Source organism: Mytilus edulis, chromosome 10, assembly GCF_963676685.1.
Source record: "Mytilus edulis chromosome 10, xbMytEdul2.2, whole genome shotgun sequence".
In the NCBI taxonomy this organism is placed as follows: domain Eukaryota; kingdom Metazoa; phylum Mollusca; class Bivalvia; order Mytilida; family Mytilidae; genus Mytilus; species Mytilus edulis.
This window is the reverse complement of record NC_092353.1, coordinates 27159056-27171706: the sequence shown is the minus strand read 5'-3', so window position 1 is coordinate 27171706 and position 12651 is coordinate 27159056. Positions and strand designations below refer to the sequence as shown.

The window sequence follows — 12651 nt, the reverse complement described above, 5'->3', positions numbered from 1 at the left end:
CATATTGTATATCGTAAAGTTACAAATAAAATACATACGGTTCTGGTGTATATAAGGGATCAGAACTATGTCTTATATACTGTGTACAATGAAACACTCGGAAAGCCAAACCAGCAAGGAAATCACGTGATGTTAGGTACCCAGCAACTGGGCGAAGCTGAAATCCTGTTTTCTCTGAAAGTAGTAATTAATCAGTATAAAGCTAACACTATAATATTCGAGAATCTGAACATTTCAACTTCTAATAAGCTAAAGAGTGTAACTGATGTTATTCATTTATTTACAAAGTTTCTTTTTTTCAATTTACCTATTGGACTTGGAACTTTAGGTATGAACTACACGTTAGATTGAGAAAAAAAATGAACATACCTTTTAAAAATTCCGACACATCCTCCAGTTGTGGCACATTATCTTTCCTGTAAGAAATAGTTTTATAAGATTAATCATAATACGTATATATATAAACTTTAAATTGTCATAGCCATATAACACTACAACTTTCCGCCAACTGTCCGCTTACTACATGGATATCACAGACGCTCCCGTAAACTTTGACGTCACAAAAGGTAATGTCGATTCCACACTTACAAAGAGAGATTGACGATGTCAAATTGAAAATCAAACTCACAAGACAAAAGAGAAAACGAAAGATCAAAGAAAAACACAATAAAGATAAAAAGACAAATAAATAGTGTCAAAAAACAACACCAAAAACTAAATACTGAGCAAGACGAAACCAACCAAGTGATCTTAGGTACACCAGAAAGGTACACTGATTTGTTCACGTGTTTCACATGGTAGCTACAAGCTTGATGCTATATCTAAAATAAAATTGGAGAAATGGTACGACAATTGTAACGTTCAATCAATTCATGATTGCGCCTGCAAAACATTTGAATGAATGACTTCAATGTTACCACTAGTAACCCTTCAGTTAGCTTCATTGTAAGCAGCAACTATCTATAAAGGAAATCAATACAGGAAATGCAAGATCTCGAATATTGTATCAACATGGAGACCTATACTCCATATGCAGGCGGCTACTGAAATGTTAATGTGACATAGAAATGGAAAGGTCACAATATGAAAGACGGGATAATCTTTTTTTGTCGTTAAATTTAATAAAGGTGAAAGTGTTGTATGATGTCAATAGTAATTGAATAATCCAAGTTGCCAACAAGGCAATTTTTACAATTAACCTTTTGGTTACCACCAAAATTGTGACTCATTAATTAAAAAAGTTTTTCTTTTATAACATACCTATATCCACAAAATTCTGTTAGCTGAGGGATATTTCTTAAATATTCTCGACATGCGTGTGAAGGATACAGCTTCATCAGCTCCGTGAAAACAGTTCCCCTACAATATTACCGTTACCATGTTAAGTAAAAAATATTATTTAAAAATAGAGCATGCAATGAATAGCGTTAATTAATAAACACGCTGTGCACATCAAAGTAGTCTGATACTTTTTCTTTATATATGTTACCATGCATGAATAACTAGTTCATGTTATAAAAGTAATTTTGTTTCCCGTTAACCACTTCGGCATTGGAATGGAAATACGAGTATAATAGTTTGATTGAAAGATGCAGTTAAAAGGTTTTGAAAATAATTTTAAATTATTGAACGAATCTCCCTCATGGGTAGCTCAATTCCTTGTCTGGATTTTGCCGTTATGTTTTGTATTTTTTATTTTATTTCAGCTTTCAACGTTTGTAAACTTTTACCTCTATAGCACCACTGAGTACATTTATTGATGAAATGAAGATTTTTTCAGAAATATGGTACCGTTTAGTAAAGATCGGTAATTTTTAAAAGTTAATGCTAATACGATTTTGAGGTGTATAAGTTGTATACGACATATTTAAGTTTCAGCAATGATTCGACATATATCATATCGGTGAACACTTTGTTAAGATCTGTTTAACTCCAATATTATTTTGCTTAAATGTTACTTAACTTTTTATAGTATTTGTACTAACCATGTTTTAATCTCTTCTTCAGTATAGTCAATTCTAGGTATAGGTTCTCCACTGTAGAACGATAAGGAAAGTTATTATTTCATTGTAATATGAAAGAAATATACGAACTACCTCTTTGTTATTATAATGTATTTAGTACCGAACAGTAATTTCGCATGTCACTCATTCTCAATAAACGCTATGTATGTTAAGGGAAATTACATAAGTCAACAAAATTTATTTATTAGCTGAAAATTGGCTTTAAAACTTTCTAGATTACTTGAAGTTTACTGTATGTACTCTTAAAAACTGCTGTTTTCCTATCAATTTATCAAAAATCAACGTTTAAATATTATAAATACATTGCCGTTTTGACTGTTTGGTAAAAATCAAAAACATTTGTCATGGGAAAAATAATAATTTCTTCTGCCATTACAAACCATGAAAAGTATCAAAGTGATATTACCATTATTTATTGGTAAAGCTTAATTTTTCCATTTGTTACTTATACCAACGCTAAAACTGGTGGTTTTAACACTCAAACATATGTTATACAATGCATTCATCACAATTAGGCGACAATCGCCAAATCAGCATCGACCTTTCTCACAAATAAGATAATACCAGTAATATTTCGACGGATTTGCCAAGAATGATACCGAGATAAAACAAAAGGTCTACGACATTAACTGATCAGCAATAACTATTCATGAGTTAGGATACAATCACAACAAATTATCCTTTTATGGCACTACCGAAGTTCTATATGTCGAAATAATTTCTTTGATTTCACGTTAGAAAATTGTATACATATTTTATAGTTATCCCTCCCGATATGACGTTAATGAATCATGGCACGTCAATTTGTTTTTACCTTAAAAGGTAATCGAAGTGGAAAATAAAATTACTCCTCCAAGGCCAATTTTACGTCCTGATTGTCACATAAATATCTACAGCTTGATTTCATTCCATAAAGATAAAAGAATAGGTGGTTCTAGAAGGTTTAAGCAAGGAGCCTTTTTGCATCCAGATAATACAATGCATTTTAATCACACAAAAGCAGTAAAACTATAATGGTTTGATAAGGCTCACATGTTGAATCTTCTATTGTGTAAAAAAAAATCATACGTCTATCAACAACGTTTTGACGAGCTCTCTTGGAAAAGTAAAACAATCTAATACTAGTGGACAACCGTAATCTTGATCATTTAGAATCAAATGCTAGGGAAATGAAAAAAATTGTATCTAAAACGATCTGAATAAATGTGAATCTACAAAGACCGAAGACGTTATCAAAAAGCAAAATTTCATATTTCAAGGATAGTTTGTTTTAAATCCTAATTTAAATTAAAAAAATTAATTCGCAAATAAATTAGACACAGATTTTTAGACTTTTGTGCAGAGTTAATCTATTTAAAATGTAGAACTCGGATTTTGAATGGAGTATAACGAAATCCGAGTTCTATATTTTAAATAGATTGTGTTGAGTATGTTTTTTTTCTTTGATACCATATTTCTTTGACTTTAAAACAAGCTAGTTCGGTCAAGAAAGTCAACTCGTATACATTTTTGTACTTAAGCTGACATCCTGTTGATCACCAGATAGGTTACTCTATATGGAAGAAGTCTATTCCTTACAACGAGCAGGTGGTCACACTGATGGAATCGGTGTTTTTCTTGCAAGTCAAAAGACTATCATAGAAATAGCACCAAAAGCATAACTCAATCTCTGTTTAGTACTTAAACTTACTATTTGTACTTGAAAGCAATGTCTGCAAATATTTTTCTTCTTAATCTATAAACCTTGTCTTTGAATCCCTGAAAAGTTAAAACTTCGTTTCAATATATATATATACAACAGAGACAAGATATATAAAAACAAGTATTTACCTTTACCATAAGCCATATCTAACAATACGAATGGACAGAAATAAATAAATGACAATTAAAGAAATACATACATAAAGTCAGTGATATTGATAAGGAAAGAAATAAAAAAAATAACAAAAGTATGCCAGATGGATTTGAAATATCTGAACTTTTCACCCCTTTCAACGTGGTAATTTGTATATTTATTGTGTCGCCGTTTTTAAATATTTATTCATGAAAATGTGATAACTACATGACATGAGGACTTTATAACACATTGGTACATTCTTAGGTTAAAAGCTACTTTTACTATTAACACAAATTTATTTTGTGTGAAATACAAAGATTGGCAAGATTTACGTTGTACTCTGAAGTATCGTAAAGCGCAAAATTACCATATATATATATGAATAACTTCATCTCTTTGTAAATTAAACTGAGGCTGACGAATGTCAGTTTTTTGTCTCAAAATATTGGTCTTTCTTTACGATATAATTTCATTTTTACGTAGAATCGTTGTTTGTGTTGGCAATCTTAAGAATCTTATCAATACTGTGTGGCGTTAATATAAAATTTCAATCCTTGTATCTATGATAAGTTTATTTACAATCACTGGGTCGATGCCAACCCACTGCTGGTGGACTTTTAATTCCCTGAGGGTATCACCAGCCCAGTAGTCAGCACTTCTGTGTTGAGTTGAGTTATCATTGATATGCTCATAATTATCAATTGATCAATGTTGACAAAACTTTGAATTTTTGAAAAACTTAAGGCTTTTCCACCTCAGGAATAGATTACCTTTGCTGTATTTGGCTAAACTTTTAAGAATTTTTGGTCTTCAATGCTCTTCAACTTCGTACTTTATTTGGCCTTTTTAACATTTTTTGATTTGAGCTTCACTGATGAGTCTTTTGTAGACGCACGTTTGGTGTAAATATAAAATTTTAATCCTAGTATCTATGAGTTTATTTTTAAGGTTTTTTTTAAAATTCAAATAAAAGAATTTATTATAGAATATTTGAAAATGAGTTCTGCAGCGTTATATAGTTAAACTACCCTGTCTTGAGCATTATTTAGCATTACTACCCTCATATCTAAAATGTATTTTTTTCTTCACTGTCATCATTTGCCCACTGAATCGGGCAGATGGCACACAACACCGAGAAATGAATGGATCTTTAATATTCAATGGTATATTTCGTGAGCACCACTAAATTTAATACTTTTTGTTTTTTTTAGAAATGATGACCGAAATGTTGGAATAAAAAAATGCATTATATTAAAAGCGATATAGATATACTCATCAACCGAAATAAGTCGTGCATACAGGTAAATTTCAATTATGTCAAACTTTCACACAATTACACACGGTCTTCTTTGGCAAAATAAACGTATTTATATTTACGCATGTATTAGAATAATATTATCTAAATACTATTCCAATTGCTTCGCCAAATTATTTTAATCGGAATAAAATATTCGTATATTCATACTTATATTCAAGATTGACATATGTCTATCGGATTGTTATAAGACAAGTCGTCGAAAAGCCCACTTAAGGTTTGTCAGACTACTTATATTTTTATGAAGAGTTAAAAAAAGTAACTATACTGTGGTTCGCAAACTACATTTTGGTCTCGGGAGTCTTGTAAATGATAAAGTAAAAAAAAAACATACCGGATGATCAGCATCAAGCTCTGATCCATACATCAATACTCTATTCGCAGACTTATCTAGGTCAGATACCTTTCTAGGAAACCACGGTATATTCTGTAGTTCATCGTCTGAAAATAAAAGGGAGACAATCATTTAACAAACAGTCAGAACCCAAAGATGATAAAACAAAAGTTAAAAGTAAGATATAAACACAAACAAATATTAAACAACAATCAATGAGAACAACTATTGAGAAACAGGCCTAGCAATAAAACGTGAACACATTTGCTCCGGAAGTGGTTTTTACTTGCTTCGGTGGCACCATTACTCATGTTTGATAACAGAAGTGTACCACTTTGAATAAGCAATGTGACTGTGACAGATTTTTTTTTATCAATCTGATTGGATGTTACATTTTGGAGCTTGGAAAAACGCCTTTCATTATTCCGAATAAGCATCTTAATACCAAAAGCTAGTCGAAAATTTGTAAATTTCAGGATTGTGTATAAAGAATAGAGAAAATGCCTACAGTGAAGATACTTCATTTGCTACCTACCTAAATAAGTAATACGTGAAGCGGTAGCCGGTGATGGCGGTATAGGAAGATCGTTGTATGATATACTGTTGACCTCTTTCTTGAGTCGCTTGATTAATTCTTCCAGTCGGATGTTATCCGTCTCTATATCCATATAAATATCATACATAGAATCACTACGCCTTGACCTCCTGGATTCTATACGAACAACATTGATGTGGTGTTCCTAAAACATTTTAATTGAGGATTCATCACTATTGAGACAAAAACGACAGATACAATATACTAGTAATAAACTTCTGTCAATAATAAAATGAAAAGAATTTAACTTACAGTTTTTAATCCACAATTAAGACAAAGTCGACAAACAGTGGTATAATTGTATCATCATTCAAAGAAATATTATAAAGACGTCACAGTTTGTAAAAAATAAGAAAGACGGTTGTATATATGACCTTTATACATAACGACCTACACATCATCATGACAACAAACAAAGCAGGTGGCATTTCAGAGGCAAAGTACATTAATCGGCCTTGAGAAATTTGCATAATTGTGTATTAGCCAAATATCTGTAAGGTCATATGTGTTCCATTTAAGCACTCTTTTCTAGATGGGAAGGGATTTTTTTATGTAATAAAATTTAAAAATAAATCATTCTGATTTTAGAATATTTATACAGATATTTTTATGACAACTATATCGAGGAAGATAACTGAACACAACCAATTTAAGACATATAGGAACCAAAGCAAAAATGTAGCTCATTGAGAAAATTAATTCAAATTTAATTTTATAAGTGTTGGTGAGATCGCGTTTTTCGTCCACTTTATAACCTTTAAAAATACATATTGTTATCAACACGAATGATCCAATTTACACCTTGTACTAGTAGATGATATAACGTACAGTTTCTATGACAATTACGTAGTATCAAACGTGAGAAAACATGCACTACGCAACACCGAATCCTCTATAAGAGAGGCAGAAGATTTTAAAGTGACATGAAAACTAATTTGTCGAAAATAAAATGACAACGCTATTACATTTACAAACTCCATGATTGGGTCGAACACATACAGAATGTGTCGGGGTTAAACAGGTTCGTAAACCTCCCACCTAGACAGGGAAAAACGTGTAACATTATATAAGAAAAAATATGTAAAAACAGCAAATGGCTTTCCTCAATAGATGACCATAGATGGGTACGAAGCATAAAAAAAACCAACTAACATAAAAAAAAGGAGACACAAAGAACCGATATAACAGTAGTCGAAGTTACTGAAAGCAGGCTCAGAGCCAATCAAAACTAATACATAAATCGTGTTCTCTCAGACTAATGTAACAATCAGTACACATCCAACGGATTTAGTGTAAATAATAGACTACTTTCGAGTTCATCCGTCACCGGTAAAAACTCGTCAATTAGGAGCGCCTATATTAGTGACGTCATTTACCAGATAGAGGAGATCTCCTGTATCCCTGCACTATTAACGTTCATCAAGCGTCCTAGTGATCGTCATTATGCAGGATAAACTAGAAATAATATATGTTTTGTAAGTACTTAATCACAATTCCCTAATGACAGCAGTGCTTGATTGCCAATTATGAGAATTTAATTTGTCGAATAAATCGTGCAATATAGTATTATTATTTGCCAACCACTCGCTCAACATTTGAACGGAAGTGACGATACCACTAAACGCACGAATGATGTTCACTAAAACCAGAGTTTTTGACGGAAATGCATCGACATCGAAAGTTGTCTATTGAAGAACGGTTACAGTCTACAAAACGCATGAATTTCTACAATACCAAAATCATAAGGTAAACGGAATCGACAGTTTATCCTCTTTTGCAAAATTATTGAACTAGCTGACATTGTCTAGTTCGTCATGTCTTGTTAAATAATTGACTTGGCCTTTTACAGAATGCCATATTATGTAAGGTGTCTGACATCAGTGTTAAAGCATATAAAAGCATAATTTTTAATTTAGAACTACTAAAATTTAAGTGAATCAAAAAAAAAATAAAATCAAAAGTGAACATAGATAAATACCTGAAAAATCTTGAGTGCGTTCGCCAGACATCCCACTTGATCTTTAAGACTGAATACTATCGATGTTGTTTTGCCTAATCCTGATGGGCTGTAGATGCCATCAATATCATCCAAATGCTTTTATAGAATGATAAATAAAGAAGTTGAGAGTACAAGAAACACAAGAAGATGTTAATAGGGATGTTAAGTAACAATCGAGTTGGATAAATGAGTCGTGAATTGCACAGTTTACAAGCTGTTAATCGTGTCGAACATACATAATACAGATTAAATCCAGAGAACAGGCCTACATCTATGCAGGAACGGAAACCTTAAGTACATTGTATACTAATACAATCGTTGACAAATAGCATTCTAGCACAATATGGTATTTGTTAACAGCAAAAAACAAAACAATGAAAAGATCGGCAATGTTAGATTCCAAAAGTTACAGAAGTTGGATGGTTAAACGAAACCAAAGACGTAGAATAGATAGGAATGGTAGTCTAATAAAATGTAAGATGATTGGTCACCTTGGAATATTTTACCAATACAGATACGAGTTAGTTGTATCTGTTTGTAAAATTAAGTATTATGTATGTAAAAATACTATTAGAAAGATTTAAATGACCCAAAGACATTGAAAAAGGCATCAAATGATGGTGATTCGTTTAAGGGAAACTTTTAAACATAAATATCTTTGCGTGTGGGAGTTTTCAAGCCTAATGTAAAATTCAGTTTTGTGTATAATATTATGTATTGCAATTTGAATACCATTGTCGACCTTAGGTGACCCAAATCAATAATTACAAATCTCCTAATTTACAGACAATCTTTGATGCTATCTGAATTATGGCGCCATTTCATTTGCATATAAATAGGTGGATTTGTGAGCATTCTTTTTGCAGACGCAGATGAAAAAAATCGTTGATTATGAAATATGTCGATATAGCATCCAAATATGTTTCTAATTTTATAATATCTTGTTGAAAGAACTTTAACAGGCACAAAAATATCAAACGCAATTTCAACTAGATCAGAACATGTGGATTTTTTTCGACACATTCTAATATTTAAATTTTACAGTACATATATGTTTCCATTCTCAATTTTATTCGATTCTGTTAAAGATATAAATTTGACTTTTAAATCTTTTGAAATCGAGCAGACCTGGTAAAAGTAATGCCAAGGTTATGTGTATTTATTGCATTTTAATGGCGTTTGTTGGATTCGTAAAATGAAAAACTGAAAATTCCAATGTTTACCTGGATCACATTAGATATAAAAAAAATAGGAGTTTAAAAAAAAATATATATAGTACGTTTTAAAATATATCCTTCGTCATCACATCAAATTCTTGATACACTAAAAGATTAATATGAGCACCTTCAACTGTGTTTTTTTGTTCATATTTGTCTAAGGTTTTCTTTTGGCTGCGTTTAAGTTATACAATCTTCTACTTACATCTATACGCAGAATGTTTTTTAGCTTGTCGTGTTTCAGTTGAAGAAACTTGTCATAACTCTGTCAGTGTTGTATTAACTATATTCGATCTCATTGCCTCATTTCATATTCTTTCATTTTGATTATAAATCAACCAGAGAGAATGCAGTCAAAAGAGTTATTAATTCATTATAAGGAATTGACTGATACACATAATAGCTTTTAATTCCCTGTCATGTGCACACCATGTTCTACAATACAGCTGTGTTGCTTTTGCTAATTCAACGTAATAATAGTAAATGACCACTTTACAATAGACGTGTTAATGGCTACATTTATATAAACGCCATCATTGCTTTTTTTTTTAAAATATAACATTGATCGAATTAGCTTTCAAAAATAGATATACAATTAAAATTCATATACAAAATTACTTGCATTATCAAATGTTTTACACCAATTCGAATTTACAAAATTTTCGTTGTTAATGGTTAATTCTATTCTACAACCATGTACTGTAACAATTTAAAGCAACATGACTGTTGTTTTGAAATATACAACGACACCATCGACAATCGGGCTGTTTTTTTTAACAAAAAAAGTGCATTTTGGTAGAAGGTCAACTGGTAATTGCATGATAAAGTGTTCCACTTTTGACTTATTCTGTCAACTTTTGACGACAAAATGACTAGAACCACCCTCTAAACATTGGAAAAGAGAAAATACAACGTAAATTTTAATTTTTCATAAATCAAACATTCGGTCAATCAAAAGATTTTGATTTTTTTAATAAAATGTTGGGCAAAATGGACTTTTGGTTATTCCTCAAAACTCCTACAAAAAATAAATGTAATGAAAATAAAGAGATGTGGTATGATTGCGAATGAGAGAACTATCCACCACTGTTCAAATGAAGAAATAAGGGGATGTAAGCAACCACATGATACTGTACGACCTTCAACAATGAGAAGACGATGGATGTATTATTTAACAAGTTTGAGTTTTATCAAAAATAATGAATGAACACGAAAGCTTACAAAGTTGAATAATACTTGTTATACACATATACATGTTACTTCAACTAAACATTTAGTATTTCTTTATGCTGGTTTCAACATGGAAATAACTGTTGATGATATAATCAAGACCAAAAAGTGCAATATGTGACGTAGTTCTTTGTCGGATGTACAAAGAATGGAAAAGCCAAGAAAAATCATTGACTTTTTCGATAAATATTTTAGAACTAAAAAAATCGACGGCTAGCTTCACGCTAGTTTATATTTGATATGAAAATGAAAGAAAAGACAGAAACCAATACGACCATTGGTTTTAATGTGCACAGTTGTCAGGTACACAATGTTTGTTTTATTTTACTGAATATGAAATAGTAAGGTGCTGTTCTGACAAAACTAAATTTATCATTATACTAACCAAAAAAAAAATGTGCTAAAATTCTCGTTGAAACTACAATCCAAAGTCACCAAATGTGTTTATGTACCTGTATGACCTTCAACAATGGGGACAACTCAAAGTAAGATATAAAAGGGCACATGCATGAGAAAATGAAAGATAATACAAGAAAACATCAACAGCCTAATTTCTGCTAAAACAACAAACAAAAAGTAAATATGGCAACCACTGCATTACAGTCTCCTAACATCAGACACATATAAAAGAATGTGGTGGAGTTAAACATGTTTTTATGCGCTCTACCTATAATATTCTGGGACAGTGCTGTTACAGCAGGTTCAAATAAGTACACAAAATAAATTTTCTCTCGCTATAATGAGTTAAAATCAAGCGCTCAATACACATGTCTTTTGTACTTTGGACTGTAAAAAGACAAGAGCATTTCCGTTTTCCGTCATTTTTTAAAAGGTTTTTAGTTGAGCGAAGTATTTATTTTACTTCAGGTGACACTGTTTAAATTGTTTGACAATTATGATCAATTATCATTTTATTTAAACTTTCAAGTTTATCAAAATTATGAAAAATAATATTACAGAAAATCAACTTACCTCAAGATCGGATATTTCATTAATAGATTGTGCAGATATACTTTTACATCGCCTTTTCCTCCTGAAATTTTCCACTTTTGCAAATTGATTTCGTTTAACAACTTCGTCAGCTTTCACATTTTCGGGCTTCACAAATTGATCAACTTTTACATGTTCTTGCTTCACAACATGGTCGACTTTCACAAACTGATCATTTTTACCAACATGTTCTATTTTTCCAACTTCCCTTTTCTCTATTCCGTTTTGCATCACTTCTGGGCCGCAAAATGCTGAATTTTTCAATGCGGCCTTATAAGCTTCCATACAATTACCCAGTTTTAGTTTTTGAGATTTCAACGTTAATTCATGAAATTATTTCGAGCAGTTAAAATGTAAGACAGTCCGTCTGGTTTCCAAATTGAGGAGCTTAGTCTTTTCGGAATAGTTTGATTTGCAAGTCAAATTTTGAATTAGATATAGAATTGGCCAGCGTCTCCTCAAATAGGCATCTATTTAGTTACAGTTGAATGTTTCTATTTATATGTAGAGTGGTTCAATACATTGTGAAACGACGAATTAATTACCGTTTTACTTGTGTAGGAAGATTTTTGAGTATTATGTCAAACCCACATTATTGTATAAGTATTTACGTATAGTTGTACTATCATCTGCCATGCTTCTTTCGTTTATTACACACGTATTTATTATACAAAGAAACGTGTAAATGAAAAATAGATATTTTCTGTTTTGTTTGTCACAGACATCAACTCTTTATAAAAAAATGTAAACCGTATAATATTGTTAACGTGATTTAGTCATTATTAAATCGTTTCTACTTTCAGGTAATAACATGAGCACGATAAATTATTAAAAATTATTACACTTTTTTTATTGTATAATTAGCGGATTGATCTCTCCCAACACTTTGTGTGAAACAACTCTAGTCGCATGTCACAGTCTTTTAAAACCCGATTAAACTCATGTGCACACTATTGTAAAAAAAAAAAAAAAAAAACTAAAAAAAAACGTAATTCCATATTTAATGTTAAGGTGGTACCTAACACTACAGGGAGATAACTCTGTAAAATCAGCAGAACGTTTTAATGGCGTTGTGTTGTTAAGGGAATATTAAGCATCTCAATGATCAAA

General features: G+C 31.3%; 1 protein-coding gene across 1 annotated transcript in view; it reads right to left on the bottom strand.

Moving 5' to 3' along the window:
• LOC139490757 (tryptophan 5-hydroxylase 1-like) overlaps window positions 1–11939 on the bottom strand; it is a 30005-nt gene extending 18066 nt beyond the window's left edge. Inside the window, exons 1-9 of the mRNA XM_071277732.1 lie at window positions 11524–11939; window positions 8084–8200; window positions 6046–6250; window positions 5511–5617; window positions 3715–3782; window positions 1986–2036; window positions 1261–1359; window positions 370–416; window positions 39–174 (exon numbers count right to left, since the gene is read on the bottom strand). Coding sequence (XP_071133833.1) covers window positions 39–174; window positions 370–416; window positions 1261–1359; window positions 1986–2036; window positions 3715–3782; window positions 5511–5617; window positions 6046–6250; window positions 8084–8200; window positions 11524–11826 — 1133 coding nt within the window. The 5' untranslated portion in view covers window positions 11827–11939. The remainder of the gene's footprint in view (window positions 1–38; window positions 175–369; window positions 417–1260; window positions 1360–1985; window positions 2037–3714; window positions 3783–5510; window positions 5618–6045; window positions 6251–8083; window positions 8201–11523) is intronic.
• Between the last annotated feature and the right edge of the window lie 712 nt (window positions 11940–12651).